Here is a 25,594-nt window from a genome sequence, read left to right as displayed (position 1 = left end):
TCAGGTGCAGGATTTTCATGCACCTGTTTCACAGGAGCACCTCATTCATTGGTCATGTGAAGACGTTGTAGCTTGTCCAAATGAGATTGACATCTCGAAGTGTATATTTAAAAAAAACACAAGCAAAATAACGGAGCTAACAAAGAAGTGTTTAGGGGAAGGTAAGAAATGAGATGCTTCAACAAAAACCAAGACCATTTTTATTTTTCTGGAGTGAAATTTTACTGGTTTTTGTTCAGTCGGATTTAGCGCAGTTCATTATTGTATCCAAGGTTGTTCTTCCAGGGTGTGTTATCTCTTCTATTTAGTGCTTAATTATATTTTTTTTTTGGAGTTACTGCAAATGTTCTTGTGATAACTCAGTAAACACTTCTTATCTGAGAACAGAGCTGTTACTGTGGTTGGAGTTCAGGGTCATGTAGTTAAGTCTGTAAGAAACACACAAATTCCAAAAGATGATAGATAGCCTGGCTTTTTTTGTCCAACTGAAATTAATGTTAAAGCTGGGACTGTGTGCTTCCAGAACTTCTGGACTGGTTTGAACAGCATGAGCTATAGAAAATTTGCACTTTTTTTGAATGCCAGTGGTCTCAATAGGCTCAGGTGAGGATTTGAGTTGTCCTCTGGCCATGCTAGAGGACTGTCCTCCCCCTGTTCCCCCCCCCACTGTGTTGTTGTCATGTCTTCTGAAAACATCCTTAACTGCAGTGTAGGTTTATTGCTTTTTTTTAAAGTAATCATCCTCATTTAATGCCCTCAGCTTTGGTGATGTGCTCGCACGGGCAAATACCTTCTCCAGAAGTGAAATGTTGGGAATGTTTGCTGTTTGGTTATGGCAGATCCAGGACAAATGGACCTGCTGGGGTTGCTGCAGCTTCGCCAGCCTCTCTCCTCTGGGCCAGACATCCAGCTCCCTCCTGTTTGGAAGTGCACTGGACCTGTTTCTGCCCAGGAGCTTAGTGGTATGGCTGTGCCTCTGGGCTGGCTCAGCATTTAGATTTGTCTCTGAGTCATGAAGGTGATGCTGGGCCTCTGAACCCTCCTGTCAGCAAACTGTAGGATGACATGCCAGTCCTTGAGAAGAGGGACAGTTTCTTTGCTTTTGAAGTGTAAAACTTTTTTGGAGTTGTATATTTTACTTCTGTCATGCACATGCGTGTCAAAGAGTAAGCAAGGATTGTGGTGAAAAAGCAAGCAGAGCATTTTTTAGCAGGAACCTTGAAAAGATTGCTAAGAAAAAACCTCAAGCGTTATTTTGATATTTCGGTGTCTTTGGAGCAAATGTGGCAAATCTGCTATTTGAATCATCCCAGAAGAACTGGAGGAATGGTAGGCTGCTGACAGAAGGTTTAGGTTGGCCTGAACTGTGAATTATTTAAATATGATTATTATAGAAAAGAGGGTAAGTCCCGTAGTCAGTAATATGTTTATGCTGTGCACTAGGCATGTTGTAATGGGGTATGCCATTTAGGAGAGAATTCAAGAATTTGGGGAATTTTTGCCTGTGTTTTGAGGTTAATAGTTAGCCTTAAATTCTTGGTGTGAAGCGGGAGGCCAGTGGCAGTACCATCATGTCTGGTGGCAAGAGAGCCCAGCTGCTGGCTGTCTCCAGCCTTCTCCATCATTGGGCTCTGGGCAAACAGCTTTGGGGAGGAAAGGGCTTTGAAGTTTTCTGCTACAGCTGGGACAAAACCCATTAGAGGATGCTAAACTGAGGTGTTGGTATGATTATTTTAATTGCTCTTAAGATATCTAAATGCTAATTTGCATAAATCAAATCACAGCTTCAGAATAATTACACCGTGCGTTTGGTTAGTTTTCATTTGATCGGAGTCATTGCAATGTCTGGCTCAAGTTTTATGTGACTCATCTGCAATTTAAATACCTATTAACAGAATTTTCATGTGCCTGGTATGATTAAGTGATTTAATTAAGGTATTATTGGTGTTGAATTTGTCTCTGGGAGCTGATCAGACTGGTATAACTTCCATAACTTCCATGAAACCTTGTAGTCAAATTACACTGAGGTCCATCCAGGGCCTTTTTCTTAGACTTTTCTGTCATGTAATGCTAAACACTAAGGCTGGCGTTTGACAGGTTTGGAAGGGGACAGCAGGGTCAGTGGAAAGAGGAAACCTGGAAGTTAAATTCAGTGCCTCTACCCCCTAAGACTGCGTCACTGATATTGGAACTCCTGCACTGGGGTGGAATATAACTTGGGAAAAGCACCTGCCTTTCGTGAATGGATTAGATTACTGTACATCGTAATTTACTGGAAAGTTGTGGTCGTTCGTGTACATACACGTGCCCCGAAGTTATTTTGGGCCCCATCACATGGCTCGACCGCTTTCGCTTTCATCCCAGTGAAATTCTTCCAGCTTGGACAGTTGTGTCGTTGTCTGTCTGTTCTCTGAAGCCTGATGGTGCTTCCAAGGAGTAAGTCTACCTGTGTAACAGGTAGCTTTATCTCACAGTTAAGAATGTCTGGGTTATTTTATGTCATCTCTGACAAATATTTGAATGGGTTGTTCAGTTAGGTTACCGAACACTATGGTACTTTTGTATGTAGAAGTTGGGAGGTTTTAAATGAAACCTGAGTTTTTAATAGCACAAAGGGAGGTCCTGCACTTGAAAAATTACATGCAGCGTCCTGCTGCAGACTATCTCAGTCCTGCCCTGTGCACTTGACTGCAGTAACCTGCTACTGTTAAAGTCCCTGTGTGCTGAAGTGTGTGCTCTGGTAAGGCATAAGGGCCTTGTATCAGCCACAAAAAACTAAATATGTAACAGCTTTAGACTGACTCGTTTGGAGAATATACCCGTGTCCTGATTTCTTTAGAAGAAGCTGCTGCAAAGCATGGGGCACGTGTAGAATTTTCACTTGTTTTTTTCTTTTTATCTTCTCTGTAGGTATGGCCTCACAAGTCTTGGTCTATCCACCATATGTTTATCAAACCCAGTCAAGTGCCTTTTGTAGTGTGAAGAAACTCAAACTAGAACCAAGCAGTTGCGTGTACCACGAAAGAACCTACCCGCAAATCTATGTGAATGGTAAAAACTTTGGAATTTCTCCCCACAGGGTTAGTACTTTCTTTCAGACTAAAAACCCATTTGACAGACCTCGAGGACAGAGCTTTTGGTTGCAGTCAAATGCTGTTGCTTTAAAAAATACCGCAGGTGCTACAAAAGCGTTGGCAGCGTGGGTGCAGCAACCTCAGCTAGAGGCACCTCGGACTGGGACGCAAGGAAGCCAGTCAGATATCCTGGAAGGACCCCAGCGATGTGGATTGAAGCGTAAGAGCGAGGAGCTGGATAATCAGAACAGCACGATGCAGATTGTCGATGAACTGTCCATCCTGCCTGCAATGTTGCAAACCAGCGTGGGGAACCCGGTGACGGTCGTGACGACGGCTGCAACTGCAAAACCCAGTGGCACGAGCGGAGATGGAGATTACCAGTTAGTGCAGCACGAGGTGTTGTGCTCCGTGAAAAACACGTACGAGGTTCTGGATTTCCTTGGGAGAGGGACCTTTGGACAAGTAGTGAAGTGCTGGAAGAGGGGGACAAATGAGATTGTGGCAATCAAAATCTTGAAGAATCACCCTTCGTACGCGCGCCAGGGGCAAATAGAAGTGAGCATCTTAGCGAGGCTAAGCACTGAAAATGCTGATGAATTTAACTTTGTGAGAGCCTATGAGTGCTTTCAGCATCGTAACCACACTTGCCTGGTTTTTGAGATGTTGGAACAGAATTTGTACGACTTCCTGAAACAAAACAAATTCAGCCCCCTACAACTCAAAGTAATACGGCCCATTCTGCAACAGGTGGCCACTGCACTGAAAAAACTGAAAAGTCTGGGTTTAATCCATGCTGACCTCAAACCAGAGAACATTATGTTGGTGGATCCTGTTCGGCAGCCTTACCGGGTCAAAGTAATAGACTTCGGGTCTGCCAGCCATGTATCAAAGACTATTTGTTCAACTTATTTACAATCTCGGTATTACAGGTAAGTGTCTTTAATTTTTTTTTTAACCTTCAATGGAACAAGGTTTTAGCACTTATTAAAGTTAATGGCTTAAGGAACTACTGTTCCAGGTAAATAATAAGAATAATTTAGAAAAAATTAGAACCATCTAAGAACATAGGCTGTACGAGGGTTAAGTGGCTGGTTACCATTTTGAATGTGAATAGTTGCTTTGAATGTTTTTGCAGTGTTGATTTTTTTTCTGGAAGTATGTTTTGTGTTGCGCTCTGAAGTCATCACTTACTGTTATTTTGAGACTGCTGATGAGACTTTTTCAAAGGAAAAGAGAAAAAAATTATCTTGTTTAGGATGCCTTTCCTGCCTTCCTAATGTGATGATGGGTTTTTTCCTGTAAGCAGCTGGACAGTGTACTAGAAGTGCCATACTTCTATATCCTGTTGCCAAAGATTATGTAAATGCCTCTGTTTTTCTCCAGAACTTGTAAATATTTTCCCTAGTTCTTAGAAACTCCATTCTGACTGAGTGCCTCCAGCAGCAGTGGACTTCAGCTGGAGTTAGTGAGTGACAGGATACTTAAATGTTTAAGGTGATACCAGGCTGACATTTAAAGTGATTTTGATACATGGTTGCATTCTCATTTGCCTCAAAATGGATGTATGTTTTTGATTTTTCTGTTTGTTTGTTTTTCAAACCTTTCTTCATGTAATTATCCAATCTGTGTGACATTCAAAAATTATCGATATTTATTCCTTTTGTCTTCCTCATAAGCTGAACTTGTCTTGGTTGAAGACCTTTTTCGGTTCTGCTCTGCGTCATTGGCAATAGGATGCCCTGTGTATTGACTGTCTGCCAATTTAGTAAAAAGCTAGTAAACTAGGATAATGAGTACTTTGAAGAAAATTTTAAATATTTTATAGCTATTCATTCTGGAAAGGAAAACTTGTGCAGTGCAATTCTAGGCTTGATGAAATGAGTGACTGGTGTTCCTACCAGAAGGATCTAACTAATTTTTTGGCTGTAGCTTGTAAACAAGAACACTTCATATACAGTGCTCACATAAAATATTCCAGTTCATCACCTGCATTCTCTATTGCTTAATTGCAAACTGCAGCAAAGGGTTTAAAAACTACACAGAGTTCATCAGCAGAAAACTAAATTGGGAAACGACATGGATTGATGCATGCCCATGTTATACAAAAATGTGCACGAGAGGGAATAAGAAATTAAGTCGCTAGAGAGTCCCTTTTGGTGCAGTGGCTGTACCCCACATCAGATACTGTGGGTTTGGGCCCCTGAGGACGAAAATGGGCCAGACTTGAAAAGATGCATGAATTCTGTGAGGTTCTAGACAAGGGCAACTGTCTTAACGTCAGCTCTTCTGTACAGATCTGTAGTCCAGCAGACACTCCAGGTGCATGGTCTGAGAATGTTTTCATGCCTATTTTAGCTTTTTTATTTCTTGAAGCAATTACAGATTATTGTGAGCTACTGCCACTTCTCCCTCCTCCCTCCCTGAGGAAGGGGAGCCTGTGGACAGCCGGGCTGGGTGGTCCTGTTGCAGTAGTACTTCAGTCTCAACTAACTGCTTTCAAATGTTTGTTTTGTTCTGTTTCAGATGGCTCAGTAGACACAATGTTGTTGTTATTATTTAGTTGCCTACTCAAAAATGTAGTAACTGTAGTTCTGTTTTACTTGGCTCCACGTTTCTTTAGCATTTTGACCTGCTGGTTGGGTTGAGCAGGTCCATGTGCTGGCAGGGGTCAGTGTGCACCTTGAGTGCATTTTGGATGCTTGTGTTGCACTGAAGTGTGAATAAGTGGGGATCCTTGTGGATGTACTTTCTAAAATATCACTCCCCCCCAGAATAAGATAAGATTTGTGGGTGCATGTACTTGTGTTACCTCAGTGATGTCGAATGATATTCATATACTTAATATGGCATGTGCCCCTAAAATTGCCTAGTTACTGAGTTGCATTTAAGTGCTTTGTAAATATTCAGGCTGCTCAGTAGAAGATCATATTCTTTGTCTTGTATAGTTTTATCATCCTTCTATAAAGTAGCATTTAGGTCAGTAATTTTTGGAAACAAAAAAGGACATAAAAAAGAAAAAAAGGTCAGGGTCCATCTACTTGAATGGTTTTGGTGTTATATTTATATGAATATGTGAATTGTGGTTGAGATAATTTTGGAAAAAGAAAAAGAAAGATGCTAAATATCAAGATTATTTTCAGCAAAAGTTTTACTACTGAAAAGGTTTTTAGCATGCTGGATTTCATCATAGATCCATAGCTCTCTACCAGTTGTGTGATTCAGATTAACTTTGTGTAACTTGGCAGTTTGTCAACATTTTTCTTTATTCCTGTGGAAACACCTGACTAGTGTAAATAATATCAGAAAATAGGGTTTTGATTCAAAAGGTCTCAAAATAGAGGATGCCAGGGAAGAGAAAAACCTTAAAGAAGAATGAGAAGGGCCTTCAGAGAATACATTGTATTGAGATGGAATTTATTTTGCAAGAAACTCTGCTTTTGGTCAATAAAATAAAGAGCTACTTCATAAAATATAACTGTACTTAAATGCTTTTTGTACTGGAAAAGACTGGGAGTGATAGTGCAGGTTTGACTTGTTTAACTATAATATGTTGAAACAAACCCTTTAAAACAAGCAGCAATTGGGACTGCTATTGAAATATATTTTCCCCCACATTTTTTCTTGTTGTCCCTTAAGCTCAGTGGTGGTATGTGTTTGTTTTAAGTTACTTAACAAGAAAGTAGTCTTTTAAATAGATTTTTATTTAAAACTTCAAGCGAAGTTAATCCAATTAGAGTTCTAATTGAAAGTGTTTCTTAAAAAGTGCTGGTTCACTACAGCACCTCTTTTTATTAGTGTGATCACATTGTTTGCTTGTGTACAATCCTTGAAAATGGTTTCTGTGCTAAGGTGGGTGTGTACTGGCATGATTTTTACTTTTACCTGTTACAGTGGGGATCTTTGCCTGGTCAGAGACGACAGTGGATGAGGGTTGCTTCAAGTGACAGGCAGAATGTTCTGGTTTTGACATCTATGTGGATATTTCCTAAGTAGATGTGATGGGAACCTGGCCTCTTCTGATGTGTAAAAGCACTCAGCCAGAGAGAGTTTGAAGAAAGTTAATAAGAGGAAACATTTTGTTTTAAAATGACTATATTAGGATCTGATATTCTAGAAGGGGATGGAATGAAATGTCCTTAAATGACGATGTAGATTGAGGGGAAGCAGGGCTGCAGAGAAAAGGTTGTTTGTTGGTTTTTTCCCCCCCAATCTTATCACTACTTTTTTTTTTTTTTTTTTTGTTCTTGGGACCACAGTGAGCTAATGATTGTGAGAATGGACTTTGTGGCATTCTCCAGTGTTACAGTGTTTATTTTCAGTGCTGGTGTCAGTATTTTGCATCCGTAAGAGGAAGTGAGTAATGAATTGGAAAAATAAGTAATAAGAGGATTAGGATTTAAGGCATGGAACATAGTACAGCCAGGTGAATGAATAATGGGCTGCTACTTAGCCTGTAGCAGAAGGAGAGGTGACATAATGATGACTATTGGAAATGTTACAGTACTTTTGTATGAGGAGAGATCCTAAAAAAGTGAGACTAATTGAATTTTAAAAGGATACAAACAAGCAGAAAAATGGAGAAAAACCGAATGGAGTGATAATGACTTGATGTTTTCCTGTTTCTGTTTCAACTATGTCAAGCAAAAAGAAAATAAGAAAATGTTTTAAACAAGTACGAAAAACAGATTTTGACATTTCATTACCTTTTGGAAACCTTTGACTTATATTGCTAGAAATTGTAGAGTATGGATATGAATAAATACCAACCACAATACACTGTCTGAAGTCACAGATGATTATTTTTTATTTGTTTAAAAGATGAAATGTTATTCTCTGTACTCTTTCCCTAAAAGACAGTGTCTGTGCCGACACGCTGTTTTTATGCTGGTCTGGATTTTAATAGCTGTGGACTAGAGAGATCTGGTATTTGAAGCCTTTTCTTTGCTGTTGGCCTCACACGTTAAGACTGTTGACCTTTTGTGAGTGATCTAGGGAGGTAAATAACTAGGCAGTGTGTACATTTTCAGAAGAAAATGCCCTTACATACAGCCTAGGTGATGCAGCTTTTGTCATTTATGGGCATGGTATGATCAGTATGTTCCTGTTCTTTTGGTCCACTGTGCCCCAAATCGTGAAAAGGGGAGTGTTGCATCCCAAAAGGGAAGCTTCTTTCTCCCCTTATCGCACAGGGAGGCTGTGGAGGAGCGGAATGAAAACATTTATTTCTAAATCTGGTCTTTTGTGCTCATCCGGCAAGGCAGAAAGTTTTCCTAGGGCATAGTGTTTCCCTCTGAAAGTTGCTTGCCTTTGTTTTGCCTCTCTCCTGAGGTGAGATGCATTTAGGGAAGTATTTATGAGAAGAGGGGCTTTGAAATGGCAGTGCCCTCCAAGAATAGTCAAATGATCTGAGATGGTCAAGGTAGTCCTGCCCATCTGCTTCAGGGAGCCAAGTTACCTTCATTTCTGTTGTCATGGGAAGTGTTGCATTCAGAGGTAACACATTTTTTTTTTCCATGGGGAATCACCTTCATGTTGATTTAATTTGGGTTGTCTTCCTCAGAGACTTCAGTAAACCTTACGAAGCTCATCACTCATAAAATCCTTCTCGTATCATGGGCTTACCAGTAGCCACTGCAGGTGTAGGAGTGAGTGAGCCGCTTCATTGCGTGCTCCTGGTGCACAGCCAACCAAAAGGGAGTTGAACAGTGGCTTGTCTGGTTGCCCATGTGGCCACCTCGATGGTTGTTTCAACTCCTGTCTACGAAGCAAACATCATCTCCGTGGTGTGCCAGATTATAGTGCTGTTAGAGCACAGCTGGAAACTTTACTGAAAATATGTTTGGAGACACAAGCACTCAGTTCCCTGAAGGAAGGATGTTCCTCTTGGCCTCCAGTGGTCTGTATGCAAACTGCTGATTAGCATAGTCAAATTCATTGGGAAAATGAGATGAGTGGGAAGCAATATAATTGATCTCCTTACTAAATGGGGCACCAACTGAACCTGCAGTAGGCTGGTGGACAACTTCAGTGCTGGCAGAATGGAAGGTGTCTTGATTATTAAGAGACACGTGTAGCTCAGAAATGTTTTTCTGCTCTGCTGGTGACAGTAGTCAGATATGATCCCAGGTATTCAGCAGTGCACTCGTAAGGAAAAGCAAGTGATGGAAGTAGGTGCACTCAGTGGAGTCATTCCTGAATCGGGCAGTGATATTCTCCCTCCAGCCTTCCAGCTAAGGATAGTTGCTAATCAACAGAGTTGTTCCAGACAAAATGCCAAATGTCAATAGTGTTGCAATGGAGCTCAGAGAGATGGAAAAATCGCTGTTGGATGTATTCCTGGTGGATGAGAGCAGGCTTTTCCCCCTCTCCTTCTCCTACCCTCCTCTACTATGAAGGATCAGAGAGGACAGAGGAAGAGTGACCGTCATTGTGTCCTGTGCTCCTGACACTGTTTTCATTTACCCAGTCAGTTCTGCTGTGGCTCAGAGAGCGATTTGATCTGATATGGTCTCTCTTGTTTTAAAGGGTTTTGGAAAAACAATAAAGTAGTTGAACTATGTGGCTTAATTACTGCCCATGAGCAGGGCTCCAGTGAGGAGGGCAGTGTGTGCTCTGAGGCTGTTGTACTAGAACAGCTCTTTTATTTATGACTTCTTCAGCTTCATGCTAAATTTCAGAGTAAACCAACAACAGCTTATGCCAGTTTTTCCCCCCTCAAACTTATACAATTTATTTGATTTCCTACGCACATTCCTTCAAAATTAGAAGAAAATTCTCCTGCCCATAAATTCCCGGAGAGGCTTGTTTTCTCAGTGGCCTTTGTCGCTTGGTTAGATGTAGCCCTTGTCACTCCAGGGACGCCAGAGAACACAAGCTGACAGTGACTCCCGAGAGTGTTTTTTTAAAAAATAGAATGTTTTCTCTTTCTATGTAAGAGTTGTCAGCAGGATGGGTTATTATGACTCAGTAACACAACGTTGCATCCGTTGATGTTAGGAGATTATCTTCTCATAACATCAGATCAGCATACAACTTCTGTATGTTTAAAATAGCAGTTAAAAACCTGTATACAAATACCTATCTTAATACAGATTTTCTTTATAGTGATGACCAAGGGGAGAAGTTGTGCAGAGTTGACATCTCAGGAAGCAAGTGTCTTTTCAAGTCCACCCATTAGTGTCACATACTTGAAGTTTCTAAATAAGCTTTATCTAGAGTGGGATGTCTTGTTTTTTCTCCTTTCACAATGCCTAAAATTCTTGCTCAATATTTATTAAATTTGGGAGGGGTTTAGATATTTAAATGAGAGGCAAAGCTCTATTAATAAATCAATTTTTCTGTCAGTTCGGGAAGCACAGTATGAGAACAAGCTAAAAATGCCTCTGTAAACAACTTGCACTTCAACATGCTAGCAGATGTTATTCTATCACTTTGAACTGTGCATCACTGAAGTGTATTGGGATATCTTAAAATAGTCAGGGGTGGTGGCCAGAGACTCCAGACTTCTATAGATGGTGAGGCTGTTTCGCTGTTGCAGTGAAATAAGCCAGAAGTACATGCTGCTAAAGGTCGTTTGCTTGCTCAAGGTCAGCATGTTCAAAGTCAGCTGCTCTACTGTGGGCATGGTTACTGTCAGTAGGATATATAAGAAAGTCCTGATAATGTAAGGAATTGCCATTACAAGTGAATTGGGACACTTAGCAGGTTTCCCCCCCCCCTTCCTTTAAAGTTGCAGAGCTGTGACTGCTGGTTTATAACCTTATCTGAGCGAACGGAACTTAGTGTGAAGATAAGGTTTTGTGGCTTGTGTCTGCGAACAAATTGCTTTATTGATTTGGCCAGACTTTGTTTGCACTTTTTGCATATTGCTCATTAATTTTTTTTTATTGAATTCCCATTTTAAACTTCTAGTTCATGATTACTAGGACCTAACCAAAAACATTATGGATATAATCCAGGAGTGGCAATCTTAGCTCATCATAACTTCATGTTTATGTAGCTGTTTGATAACAAATGTATTTTCAATTCTCTCATTATTTTCTAATCAACATATCATGGTCTCTAATACCTTATTATTCTCTGTTCATAGAAGTAGAAAATAAGAGTAGATTTTTGATAATCATGTGGGGTTTTTGCTTTTGTTGTGTTTGTGGGGGGTTTTTTTAAATTTTTCTGTAGAAAAGAATGGCATGATTACTGTAACTTTGCAACTTTGGGGTTGTTTGTTTGTTGTTTTTTTTTGTTTGTTTGTTTGTTTTAAATCCTAACTGAAGATCCAGAGGAGAATCATGGGGATGGGAATGGATGAAATGACATCCAGCCTTCAGGTTGGTTGTTTTTCTGAGCTAGAGATTTTCTGAGTAACATAAGCTGGGATAACACATGAACCATTGGAAGGTACCTTGGAGATTCTAGTAATGTCAGCCCAGATTTCAAGTTAGTCATGATGGCTGGAGCAACAACTTAAGTCAAGGTTCAGATGAGCGTTCTCTTGGTCTTTAGATTGCTTCAGTTCGAGCAGAAGGGAAATTCTTTCATAATTTTGAAGGCAAAAAACCTCTTGGTTCTTGCTGTATTGCGTTTTTCTGAGGTTGAATGATAGACCCGTTTGTCATGGCTAAGGTTTTGGGAAGCAGCTTTTATTTTTCACACATTAAAATAGATCTACTGAAATGTGATCTTTTTTTTTTTCCCCCCCCCCACCGCACTGATATTTATGTCACAAAGATCTGTTCATCTGTGTGTACGTGAGCGTGGATGTATCAGGTGTCTGTAGCTGCAGAAAATATCAGTAGTAGCTGCAGCGTTGCAATTGTAAATATTGTGTCTAATTGCTCCCACTGGGCCTCTTTTGAAAACGTGGCCGTGCATTTCTGTTGTAAGAGCAGACAGTGCCAGATCTAAATCAGCGGGATTGAAAGCAAAGGCTGTGCATCAGCCCCTGTGTGCCCCACCTGACATCCTTGTGTTTGAAGAAGTGTTTTGGGGGTGAGGGCTGTCTTCTGCATCAGCCCACAGCATCCAGCAGGAGCGAGGAGGAGGAAGCAGACATGGGGAAAGTCTTTCACGTGGCTGAATATACAAAGATTGGCTTAGGTGCTGCCATGGCCTGCGAAAGGGAGAGGATGTGCCACAGCTGGGGGTTCATCCCATTAGCCACAGAAGGCAAAAAGTTTCTCAGTTGATCTGAAAATCAAGCAGGTTAAGCCAGTGCAAATAAATAATGTAAGCACATCTAGGATACTTAACACTCACGTGGATTCAGACCAAAATCAGCAATAAAATGCTACGGAATTAAAAACCAAAACATTGACAAGAAAAAAATCCCCTTTTGTGAATTCAGGAACCACTTGGAAAGTGGTAGAGGTGTCTAACATAAAAACAAGTATTTGAGATGTAATTAAGTAAAATTACACTTTGTATGAAAATAAGTTGCCTGAAATGTCTGGACTGATAAATCTTGTACTGTATATTTGAAAGTCCTTGATCCTGCCAATGTTTTGGAGGGATTTTTTTGTTTGGACTGTTAATAAAATAGCTTCTAACAAGTGAGATGGAATTAGGGGCCTGGGAGAAGCAAGCCAAAAGCATTTCACAGATAAGATTTTGAAGAAGTTGCATTCTGAAACTATGATGTTACCTTAAGAACATTTCCCCCATTGTAAATACCAAGGATATTTCTGTTGTCCCAGGACAGTGCAGCAATCTCTCACAAAATATCATGTCTTTACATGGTTCCCTTTAGTCAGAATTCCATTGTTTTGAATGCCTTTTTGGATGTTTTTGACAATGACAGGGTCTCACCCTTATAGTAAGTCTTTCTAAGTGTTCAAAATATTTAAAATCGGCAAATACTTTATGATGAAATCTTTCACAAGAGTTGCTTTATTGTTTAAGTGTAGTGCACACAATCTTATTTTAATGTTGAAGATTCAAAATTAATGTGAATTTAAAATGTATTTTAATTGCCCAAAACTGATTCTAGGAATTGAATTGGAACAGGGGTTTTTCATTATATTTTGTTACATTCTTTCAATAAAACTCAATTCCCTGATAACTTTTGAACATGTTCATTTCATGACTTCTTTGAAAAACTGCAGGCATCACATCGCTTATGTACAAGGCTTTTATATAAATGCAACACTGTATTAAGGTTTTAAACTGCATATTACTGTTGTTTTATCAGCTGGAAAAACTAGTAGGGTATGCTGTAGGTTGCAAATCAATAATAGCACTTGGTACTTGCCAAAAAGATCTGATGGCAAAAGCAATGTTCACACTAATAGCACTGAATGTTGTTCTCAGTGCCCTTTTTGATCCCCAGTAATGTTTAAATTTTTGAGCTCTTGATTTTTCTCTCTTTCACTTCTTGCCATCCAGTCAAGATCTGGTTTGTATTTTTTATGTAAAGTATGTTATTTGCCTATGAGTATTTTAACTGTGTTTTTAATACTTTGAAATTTTCTTCAGCGTTTCCACACACTTGTCCCCCCTGTCACTATAAAAATGGTTTATGAGCTGCATTTAAACATCTCTGTCCTCTAGGTGGCCAATTTTTGGAGTTCACTAAGTTGTCTGTAGTCCATGGGGTTTGGACCTTGTCTTATGGTAGATCCAGAGATTGTGCCATAGCTTTTGGTTTCTCTGGAGAACTACCTGAATTCTGTGTGGGCTGCTACCAGTGGGTGACAGCAGGGATGGAGAGACCTCCAGCTGTTCCTCTGTTGCTGGCAGTAGCATAAGGGCTTGCAGGAGGATGATGTCTGTGCACTGATGTACTTGCACAGACATCGTAGAATCATTAAGATTGGAAAAGACCTCCAGGGCCATCAAGTCCAACCTTCAACCGAACGCCACCATGCCATCTAAACCATATCATGAAGTACCACATCTACTTGTTCTCTGGGTGACTCCACCACTTCTCTGGGCAGCCTGTTAATGCTTAGTCACTCTTACAGGGAAGAAATTTTTCCTGTATTCAACCTGAACCTTCCTTGGTGCAACTTGAGGTTCTTTCCCCTTGTCCTGTTGCTTGGGAGAATAGGCTGACCCCCACCTCACCACAACCTCTTTTCAAGTTATTGTAGAGGGCAATAAGGTCTCCCCTGAACCTCTTTTTTTTTCCAGGGTAAACTCCCCCAGCTCCCTCAGCTGCTGCTCATAGGATTTATATTCCAGACCCATCACCATCTTTGTTGCCCTGCTGTGGACATGCTCTAACATCGTGCTGGACACAGCATTGTGTGGAGATGCAGCTGGTTTTGAACACTTCACTTCTCTGAAAGAGTAGCTAGAAGTGGAGCAGAGGGCCATTTTTGGTAACAAGAGCCCTAGAAAGTAGAACAGGAGGATGTAATTTGTAGATTATATGGTATGGCTTCTGGCTGTGCTTTGGTTTTCTTATAGCCTTGAATTATTTCAACAATTTCCAGTAAGAAAGTATTCTTAAATTGAAAGCTTTCCCGGATGTGCAGAGTGGCTGGGAAAGCTCTGTAGTTAAAGTTGGTGTCTCTCTGACTGTGCTGTGTAACTTCTGTAGAGAGAGGCACAAAAAAAAGTGATGCTGAAGTTTATTTCTTGCTGTTTCTTTACTGGTCTCTTGGCCCCACCAGTAGATGAACTGTATGAGTCTTCTCTCATTGAGTTGGCATTGACCTGTTTTTTACATGACCAGCATCACTTTCATCCCTAGTATTGTCTTGTTCTATGTAATTTTCCTATTTAATGTAGTGTTTAATATAGGCAGAGGTTGTTTTGCTGCAAAAAGCCTACCAAAAAAAAAAGCTGCGGAACTGACAGATATTTAACAAGGGAAAAACCTGCAACCCCGCAGGGTGTTACATAGCAGGATAATTAGGAATTAGCATGTGTCGTTAGTGGCAAAATACTCCACCCTGCCCTCTGAATGACTGTCCCACAGGGGTGGTTGCTCATGGAGTGGTGCCATGGGCCATTTGGGTTAGTCAGTTTGTAGCCATGCAGTTCGTTGCCTCCCTGAAAGAAGAACTTCAGCATTTCCTAAGCCAAATTAGCGCTAATTGTGTTTCACTTAATCTCCGATTCTTCTGAGGTTTCGTTGGTTATGATTATTAAGCATCTGCATATGTGAAGCACCTTTTTTTCTTTATATTTCTGTCTGTAGCATCATTATTAGCCTGTGTACAGGTATAATCAAATGACTCCCCCTGACCCTTTTCTAATGTAGAGGTATGTGACATAAAAAGAGAAGCCCCTAAATTTAGTCTGATATTTAATTTACTAAATGGGATGGAGGTCACACCTGTATGCCATTCCCTGGTCTGCAGCTATTTCTTGACACTTCAGCATTTTCATTCTGTGTGTACGGAGGACTGAGCTTATGTGAGACCACTGACTCTCCTGCAGGCCTGTATGAAATAATGCTGGTGTAATACCTGCTCAAGCATTTTGTTAACCAGAGTATATAGGTCGTGTCCTCCCAAGGTACAGAATTTGTATCAATTCAACCATTTCAAAGAAGATGGTTGTTATATGAACTAGGAATATCAAATGCAGAACAGTAACCTCAGCCCTTCCCTCTCCTTTAATGAGACAATTAAACTTCTAGTAGAAGCTAATTGCTTTGTAATTAGTGCTGTTTCCCCTCCCAACACGGGAGACCAGTAATTTCCTAGTTTGTGCATGGTCCTTGTTCTGGGTTTCCATGTGTTTCTGGTGGTGGATGCCAAGTCCCTTTGCTTGGCACAGAAGTGAACTGGAACCAGTGTGGTCATGAATTGCGTCGCCTATGTGTCTGAAGCATGTATGGAATTGGATGCAACAACTCATTTCCCCTTGCTGTTGTGCTTTGGTTTTAGCTTTGCTTCAGAAGTTTATATTCTCAGACATTTTTCCCCTTTCTTAGCTTTCTTTTCTGTGGCTGTGCCTTAAGAGAGAACTTTTGTAAGATAATATTTTGTCAAGCAAGTGACTTATGGGCTTTGAGGTGAAAGCAAAAATGAAAGGCAGTACACAGTCTAGTGTGGTTTAGCAAATCAAAAAATACAAGTATTCTGTGGTTTAATTGCAGTCATCTAAGTGGATTCATTTTGCAGTGATTTAGTTAGAGTTACGTAGCTTAATTTTTCTTCTGCACAAGACAGTGTCCATGTAGTTCCTCTTAAAGATTCTTTGAATGTTTTCTTTGACTTTTTCATTAGAGAGTGGTTACAAACAAAGCTCTGAAATTTCTCTGTGTATGTTAAACCTATAAGTTTCCAGTGGGGAGCTGTGAGGACAAGCAAAAGCACCTGTTTTGAAAATGGACTGTGACCAGCTTGTTGGAGGGGACATTTCGTGGGCTGCTCTTGGCACTTCTGAAATGGGTAGCGCAAGAAATTCCTGCAATAAGAAATCCATTGGTTGCTGGGTGGGTGTAATCTCACAAGATTTTTGGAAAAATTTTAGAACTGACCTGTGAGCTTTTTCATCTCTAACTGGTTAATGTACATAAAGTGTGCCTTTGTCCCAGTACCACTGAACCTTCAAATACTTCAACCCAAATCTGACAGGACATCAAAGTCCTGAAGGTGCTGATACCAGCAGTATGCAGAGTAGCTGCAGAGTAGAGGGAAGATTCAAACTAGTGATCCCTACAAGGTGAAAAGGAAGAAGCTGGCAGTTATCCTTGCTGTCTTGCAGTAGCCATCTGGCTACTCAGTGTGTGCATAGCTCTGGACTAACTAAATTATATGCTTGTTGCCTTTGCATGCTGTAGAAAACAACCCAGAGATCTAGGGTTGTTCATTCTTCTCTGGGGAGAGTAGTAGTGCAAATCTGAAAAAGCAACAACAACAAAGTATAATTAAGTCCAAGGGGTTGTTGATCTGCTTGTTTACATTTGTGTGGCATGACAGCAGATTCTCTTCTTCAGCGGGATGTGGCACGAAGACTTGTGGAGTAATGTGTCAAAAGCTTCCTGACTTCTAAAATGGAAATAATTTCCTGATGTTGGCTAAGCATCCATGTTTTTAGTTCTCTCTCCAGCTCGTTGCTCAATGCTTGCTTCTCATGACTGGCACCGCCACTGCAAGAGGAACAGAAAACTCTGCAGACAGGGCAGGGAGCTTTATTTAAAAACACAAGACAAAACAGCTGTACCCTCTCACTCCCCAGCCAAATCCAAACAAAAAAGCCTCCACCCAGCAACCAAACCAACCAACCCAAAAGCCACAAACCCCCAAAAGCAAGACATCCCCACTTAAAAATGTGTGGGGGAATGGGAAGAGAGTGCATGACAAGAATCATGTCAACTGTAGCTGTATATACCTCTACTTACAGGACTGCCTCCTCAGAGCAGTGCGTTGCTGTATTTAATTTTTCTTTTGTTGTGTGGTTTGGTTGGGTTTTTTACCATCCCTTCAAGAAACAAATATTTTATAATGACTTACTTACTTTAACTAGTATGTAGTATTTTGTGCCAAACTTCCGTAGGTCTGGGCCTATGAGTAAATATCTGAAAAATGAAAATTCACCCAAATTTTTCTAAAACACACTCAGGTGCTTGGCATCTGAAATACTGCCCTGTGGGATTCTTCACATATTTCTGCTAAACAAGAAACAAGTCCTTTAACTGCAGTTGCTTGAGCAGATGCCTCTTTAGGGCTCTCAGTACTGCAAGGTGTACTCAGGAGTTCACGTTTCTGCTATTCCACTCTGAAGGGAAAATACTTTATGCCTTTACATTAACTTCTGGGTGGGAGTCATATTTACCTTATTGATACAACATAATTAGTTCTGTATTTGAGGAATTCTTCCATCACTTGGAAGCAAGTGGATCTCCTAGGAATAGTGGTAAAGTCCTATCCTGTGTCATGGTAAACACACAAGGGTCAGTGTCTCCCACCTCAGCCCTTGGAGCACAGAACGCTCGTGGAGAGGGTGTGTTTGAACCACAGGTAGGCAACGCTCTGCTCTGAGAGTGGCTGGCTAATCTGTGTAATTATTCTGAGTATTTAAGTATGTGCAGTTAAGCAGCCCCAGCTTTGCTGCCTTAAGAACATCTTACGCAATTGGACCCTTCCCACGCTCCGTCCGGCTCAGGGCGACTCGACACGGTGGAATTTTTAGTGTGCAAAAGAGGTAGGAATGCAAAGGGAGTCACTGAAAATGTGCCATTACGAATATTTTCTTTTGCAAGTCAAAATATATTTTTTTTTCCCCGTTTTTCCTAAATCTCTTGTACAACAGTTATTCTATTTACACCTTTTTTATTTTTTTTTCTTACTTTGAATGAACTCTTGCATGTTACTAAAGAACTGGTAGCTGAAAGGGATTAATACCCATTTCCTGGGTATTAATCTGTGATGTGGTTTAACACAGTCTTTTTTTTTTATTCTTTGTCAAACTTAGCTGTTAAACTGGATTTTAAAGAAAATATTTTAATTGTTGTTCTTTTTATAATCAAACTAAGTTTCCAGTTTTTTCTTTTTTTATTCCTTGTCAAACTTAGCTGTTAATTTAAACCGGATTTTAAAGAAAACGTTTTAATTTTTGTTCTTTTCGTTTATAATCAAACTAAATTTCCAATTTTTTTTTTCTTTTTTTAGTAGCCTTGGTCTTCTTTTTTTCCTTTATTGGGCTCATGTGTGACTTGCCCAAGAAAAATGTGAAAACTTTGCTGCGCTTTGAAACGTGGTTTGTGTAATTTGCACAATTAGGGGTATTGTTTTTGATGCTTAGAGGTAACGTTTTTGATATGGCTTACAATAATAAAAATAACTATTAGGCACACATTTCTCTGAAGCAGCAAATGTATTTCAAGTAGACCTAGATGTCATTACAATACACTTTACTTTGTAAAGGGGTTCTTCCTTTGCTTAGTCTCATTATTTCTCCTATATCAAACGTAACCCCTTCAATAGAAGGCTGAATGAGGCAAAGGGCTGCCAAATACATGTGTGAGCCTCTAATAACCTTCTGAAGAATATAGAACCAGCTCTGGATGATCAAAGATCCAGTCAGTATCCAGCCTGTGCTAGTGATGGATAGCAGAACTCTATGCAAAGACAAAGCAGCAAAGGTACATTTCTATTGGTGATTCCTAGTATGTTCTCCTAGTTTCTGTAGGTTGGACCTTTTGTGTCTGGTAACACATTAGAGGTAGGGTGGTTTTTTTTGTTTGTTTGTTTGTTTGTTTTTGTTTTTGTTTTTTTTTTTTTTTTATGATATACACTTCTGGCCTGGCCAAATTGGGCAGTGAAGCTCCCCAGCCCAGTTACGTTTTATGAAATAGATGTTGTGTTTGCTGTATGAAGAGGGAGCTGCTGTGTGGTGCGGCAGACAATTTTATTGCATGAGTGACCAGCACTTTGAAATGTGATCGTTGGCTGCTGATGTTGCTGAGCCAGACAAAAGCCCAGGAAAATAGGGTAAGTTGTGTTGGAAAGATGGTCTCATGAAAGTTTCCGAGCAGCCCTGGATGAGTACAGTAGGGTAGCATTTTTTGCCAGTACAGAATGAGGGAACTGTACTTTGTTTTCCAAGTCCTTTGTGCCCCCAGCACATCAGCCTGTCCTGTCCCTAACAAAAATGTTTTCTTTGGGTTGTGTTCCTTGTGTACTTTAACCTTTTTGGTTACTCCCCTTTGACCCTTCACAGGGATATTTTGGGGCCCTTCATTAGGAGGGCCTGTGATCTGTCTCCCACTCGGCATTATCAACACCAGGAAACAGAGAGTGTTGGTGGGAGAGGAGGAAGGAAGTTAGACTTCAAAATTGCCCAGTTTGGAACCAGTCGGGGTTTTTTATTGCTTTTGTTCCTGTTACTAAGCCTAACTTTAAAATAAATTTCCTTTATGTGAAGTACAGTAGGAACAAACTATGACTCCGCTTTCAGGTTTTGTTTTTTTTTTTTTTTCAGTTTCTTTCTGATTTTAGTTGGATGCTAAAAATGGGAATGAGATAAAACAAGGGGGTAATGCTTGTATTGACACGGTTCTTGATGATTCCATGAAAACAGAGGGGTCAGGAATTCCTCTTCCTTGTTCTACCTCTGCATTACCATCCTGCAGGAATGGGAGGGCTCCACAAAGGTGGGCAGTGCACGATGGGGTGTCTTCTCCAGTGGCATTACCCTGAGTGCATGTTTGTGCAGGAAGGGTTTTTTTGAGGCAGGTTACTTCTATTCTCTCCTAGCTGACTTCCCCATGTGAAATCTTCTGTGTATCACGTGTGTTAAGGAGTGGGGTGGAGAAATGGGGCTTACATATCTGTGAGGGCTGCTTTTGATAAGAAAAATGTAAAGGTTTTCGTGAGAAATATTTGCTGAGAATGCAGAGCTGGATTTGCTTTCCCTAGAAAGCATCTGTGAGTTCAGTTCTAGGCGATAGTCTATTTTCACAGCATCAAAATTGAATCGTCTTTAAATTAAAAAAAAAAAATCACCAATGTTGAAAAATCAGATGTTAGGTTCTTGGTTGGCTGCAAAATGTATTTAGCCTTCCAACCTGTGACTGATGTACAGTCTAATTTCATTAGAACAGGTAATCCTGTGTCATGCATCTCTTGAATGTTCTTTGCAGCAGTTTTTTTTTAGAGCACTTTGGGAGCAAATTCATGATGAGCTTGTTGTAATAGTTGCACACAGGATAAAGAAAATAGCTTATAGGTTTGTTCTGGAAATGATGACTTGACAGTAGCCTCCGGCAGTGGAATTTAGCTATCAATAGTGTGTTAATCCAGTTAAGTAGAGAGCCTTTCATAGGGAAATAAGGGTCATGTGTTGTAGCTAAATAATTACCTTTAAAGTAATCACCCAACTTGTAAACATTGCCTCGATATTTTTGTGATATCTTTTTTTGACACAGTTATGACACAGCAATAACTCCTTACTGAAGCAGTGGCACATGCAGTGGCTTTGGGTGGTATTTATTTCAGAACATTCTTATCTAAAGCTGTGTTGATATGTGTAAGCACTGACTTCATCAGCTGGTTTTTGCTTATTCCTGTTTACTGTTTAGAAGATACCAAAAGTATGACAGTTGTAATTACACTTGCATTTATGCACCACTTTTAAATCATAACAAGCTTGCATTGAGGCATGCTGATGATTTGGAGAAGTTTATGAAGCCAGTGCTCTGTTTTATCTGGCTGATAAGTGGGCCTGCCCAGGGGTCAGTTTTCACCCTAGAGATCCCCTGGACGCAGTTCAGCTCCACTCCTCTTCCCCCTCCGGGGGTAGAGGCATTGGTTCAACACCCAGAAGGAAGAAAACTGCTTACATGCATGATGACTTACTTCAGTTAACTCCTGTTGTAACTTCAATCTCTCAATTCATAGATTTTTAACATACTTCTTTTTTTTTTTTTTTCCCCATGCTCAACAGTGAAACAAAAAACCTATGATTTCACTTGTCTCTCATTTCAGTGGGTATACTGGCACCAGTGAGGGATAAGAAATACACAGCACGGTGAGGTATGTGCTTATTCTGTCCAACGAAGCCTATCTTTGGTAGTCCTCTTGAATTTGGTAACAGTGTGCCTTGTTAAGATTGCCATGCCATTCTTTATTGAAGGGTGCTGCTATAGAGTCCTTAACCCCTCCAAATGTAAGACATTTGAACACAATTGTTTTGTTTAGACATTTCAGGCTGACTGTAGTTTTTTTTCCCCCTATATATAAAAACCTATAAGAAACTATAATAATTCAAAGTTGAACACCCCCTCCCCCTGATCTTGGCAGATAAAATCTGATGATGCCTGTTAGGTTGGTTGGTTAATGTTCCTGATGGTTTACCATGCTGCTTTGAGGTTGGAAAGATGATGGAATCAAGTGAGTGGCAACCTGTTCATGTGCCACGGTTCATATGAATTTAAACTGAAGTCAGGGTTATGCAGTTGAGTCTATTTTTGTCATGCTTAAAATAATAGAAAGGATTTAGAAACAGGTCTGGCATCTTTGAGAAACCTTCACACCTGTAGTATTATATATCACTAAATAGACATCAGGTTTAACTACTGCAGCTCCATAAATGTGTTCCACTGTTAAAGGTATAGCTTGGAAGAATGAACACTAGTTAGTCTATGGAACTGTAACCACATTTGGGAGCAAACTTAGTAACAGTAGTGCACTGTATTGCTACGTGGTGCTTAATAAGCCCTACAGTGAACACTGTACTATTACACTGACCATCCTTGGAGAATATAAAATGGTAGCAGAATCTGCCATTTCAAAACAATCTCTGTTTTGAAACAGGACCATCTTGCCTTTTATTTCAAAAGACAGTTGCTTTAGGTCTCTGAGGTAAAGAGCTGTTTCCTTGGTACTTTACCAAGGCAGCTTTTTGTCTTTAGGTACTCACAGTACCATACCTTAATAAGTCAGTGACATACTTTTTGTAGACTATAGTCATTTTTATCTTCAGATTAAAAGTTATTTTAAAAATGCAGCTTTTGGGATTTTTTTGAATGTCTGCTGGATTTTGTGCCTTTCTTGGCTGGTTATTTTTAGTTATAGTTTATGTTTAAAAAAACTTGTAAACTTAAAACATAATACAAGATGATTTGCCTAAGGGCATTTACAACATCAGAGCCAGAAAATAATAATAAAAAAAAGTTTGTCTAGTTCCGAAATGACTAATGAAAGTACTTGTATTTATCATTATGCTCTAATGGACTCTTCCTCATAAGGCTATGTTACTGGCTTCCAAGTCTCTTCTATTTTGAATTTGATGTAGATCTGATACTGTTCTTGTTTCCAACTATTTATTCTCAAGAGGCTATTTCTGTATAAGACTTCAAGTATTCCAGCATCTCGGCAACTGTTTGATAATGGATAATTTTGCTGCTCACGTCCCAGCATCATCATTAATGTATATGTTGTTTAGAGAGCCTTGTTGGGGGCTGATTGACTGCAGTTCTTCCTGGGTAATTCCAAACAAATCTGTAAGTCTGTCTTGGTCGTGGGATTACTGCCATGGATTTCTTTAAGTATATTGCCCTGCTTGTGATAGTTTATGCTACCCTTTCCATTAATAATTTAATTTCTTATTCATATATTAGTCAATAGTCTTTACTGCTGTCAATCTTAAAATCATGATTTCATGAGGAAGACATGTAGAAAAACTTACTGTGAGGAAATGCATGTCACACAAAAATCTCACTGAGCTGATGATAAGGATCCTGTCTGATTTCACCTACACTCTTTGGTAAATACCAGAGACCCAAAAGATCTATAGGAACTTCATTAATATAGAAGAAAACTGCAAAGATTTCCCCCACCAGTCGAAGTGTGTGTGTGTGTTTAGGGACTGTTCAGTTTGCAAACAGCAAACTCAGGATATTGCTGAAACTGGGCCATAGTGGGCTGCTTTTGGGAGGTGCTTTTTTTCTTTCAATAAGAGATTTATTCTTTTTTCCTCCCAGTTTTATCATACACAGGTTACCCACTTATGTTCCTAGGTTGACTTCTTCTTAAAAGTGAAAAGCACAATGTAAAACTTCCAGAAAACTTAATGAACCTGACTGAAAAGGAAATATTAAGTCTGTTAGCAAAGACATAGCAAGAACAGTGCTGGGAGCCTTACTAAAAAGTGATGACATAATGCCAGGCTGGCCTTTGAAAGTTTGTCCTATCAGTTTGTGGTGTGACAGCATAACCTAAAAATAGTTCCTGGGGCTAAGAAAAGGTAACGCTTTGATTTGAGGATTTTTTTTTTCCCCTTGGAAAATTCATATATGCTGGAAACAAAACAAGTGTGAATTCTCCACATCTCCAAGGAAATCACAGATATGTTTTTAGGGGAGATTTGTGAACTGGACTTCAGTTTTCATCTTTTCAAGGAGTGGGAGTTCCCAGTAAATACTCCTACTGTGCAGACTCCTGTAATGCCGTGGCCTTTAGGGCAGTGTTCAGGGTTTGGCCACAGCTCGTGTCACATGCAGAATAGTCCAACTCCACAATGATTTTGTTTTTGCAATTTTTTTTGTCTGTTTATTCAAAATAAATTTTTAGTTGGCATGTTTTGGTTTTGTATTTTGGTGCAAGTCATTTGAACATTGAAACTAGAATGTCTCCTTGGCACAGTATGATACTTAGATGGATTATGGGCTTTATGTGGTGTATATTTCAATTCTCAGTTTAGGACATATTTGAGAGTGCTTCATAATCGTTATTGATATTATATTAATTCATTCTTTAATGGTTCAAATGAAATGACAGTCGTGTCCTTGAAGTAACTACTGCTATTATTTTTTAAAGTTCAGGAAATGTTTGTTGTCCCTCACACTTTGCCAGCAGAGCCTTGTGAAATTCTGTATGATTCTTTCTCTGTATGTTGAGAAGGGAGGTCAGTGGAGGTAGCTCACCTTTCCTTTTTCTCTTGGAGACAAAAGTTTACATCCCCAGCTCAGGGCACCGAGCAGTCAGTGTGTTACAGCCCAATTTGAGCAGCAGCTCTTCTGTAAATGAGGGGAAAGTTCCCTGTCAATTTGATCCCTGCTGCTTCTGTTATTATTGTCAACAAGTGCCTTTTCCTGACATGAGTGTCTGTCTATATTGGGAACAGAATGAAGTTTTTAGCCATAACTAATGAGCTGCTTGCAATTATTAGTGTCCTGGACCAGACTCAAAGGGTTCACTCAGATGAAAGGCTCCCATTATTATCCAGTTATTATCTAGATCCCATTTTTATCTTTTTCCTTTAAACTACACTACCTGTTTTTAACTTTAATTTGCTGACAGCAGAATTTTAAGAATTCCCAGTGTAATCTGGTTACCCTGATTTCTCCTCTTTAGTGTGGTGGTAGAGGGTCTGGTTTTTACTATTAGATACCAGGCAAGAACTGCTTGAAAAATGATATCAACATTTATGTAGCGAGAAGAATAGATGGAAAAATCCCTACCCTATGTTTTAATGTTTGAGTAGAGTGTGTTACATTCTTGTATGTACTTTTACTTCAAAAACCTTTGCAAAGCAGGGCTTGCAGAAATGCTGGGGTTCTTTGCTGTAGTTGCATTCCTGTTGTAGCATGTTGTCAGGGTCTGATATGACATCAATCTGAATGTAATAGATACATAGTTAAGCAGTTTATTTTAGGACCCAAAACTCTTCTAAGAATAGACAGGCTCTCCTTTCAACAGGAAAGGACAAATAAACTGAAGTAGGAATCCAGGGAAGGAAAAATAGGGAAAAAGCAGAGAGGAAAAAGCACCCAAGGAGACCAGTAAAAGGGAAAAACGAGCAGCCTGGTACTGGTGGGATTCATGACTGGGATGAAACACTTAAAGGTACCATTGCATACAGATTCTTCGAGCAGACTGTGGTGGTGTGGCCAGCAGGTGTTGGGACACGCTGGAAGGCTGAGGTCTTGCAGTCTGACCTACCAAAATAGACTTGTGTACTTTTCCTCGGAAGCAGTCCATAGCCTTAATTCATCAGGGAGGAAAACCTTTTAAATTTTCTGATGTAATTTGTCTTGGTTTTGTCAGAACGTTAACAGCTGATTTTCCGTGGTGCCCCAGAGCTCAGGCTCTGTTGTATTCCCCCATGTTAGTTGGGAT

The 25,594-nt window shown here is 39.9% G+C and overlaps 1 protein-coding gene across 4 annotated transcripts in view; it reads left to right on the top strand.

Annotated features, from left to right (window-relative positions):
• Positions 1–25,594, top strand: part of HIPK3 (homeodomain interacting protein kinase 3) — a 72,997-nt gene that overhangs the window by 12,711 nt on the left and 34,692 nt on the right. For all 4 annotated transcript variants that reach the window (XM_051804182.1, XM_051804183.1, XM_051804184.1 and 1 more), the window contains exon 2: positions 2,911–4,006. In XM_051804182.1, the coding sequence (XP_051660142.1) occupies positions 2,913–4,006 (1,094 nt within the window). In that variant the 5' untranslated portion in view covers positions 2,911–2,912. The remainder of the gene's footprint in view (positions 1–2,910; positions 4,007–25,594) is intronic.

The sequence above is a fragment of the Manacus candei genome, unplaced genomic scaffold (assembly GCF_025592945.1).
Source record: "Manacus candei isolate 608988 ecotype Guabito, Panama unplaced genomic scaffold, ASM2559294v1 h1tg000060l, whole genome shotgun sequence".
NCBI classification, from domain to species: Eukaryota; Metazoa; Chordata; class Aves; order Passeriformes; family Pipridae; genus Manacus; species Manacus candei.
Note: the sequence above shows the minus strand (reverse complement) of the source record. Positions and strands in the feature narration are given on the sequence as shown.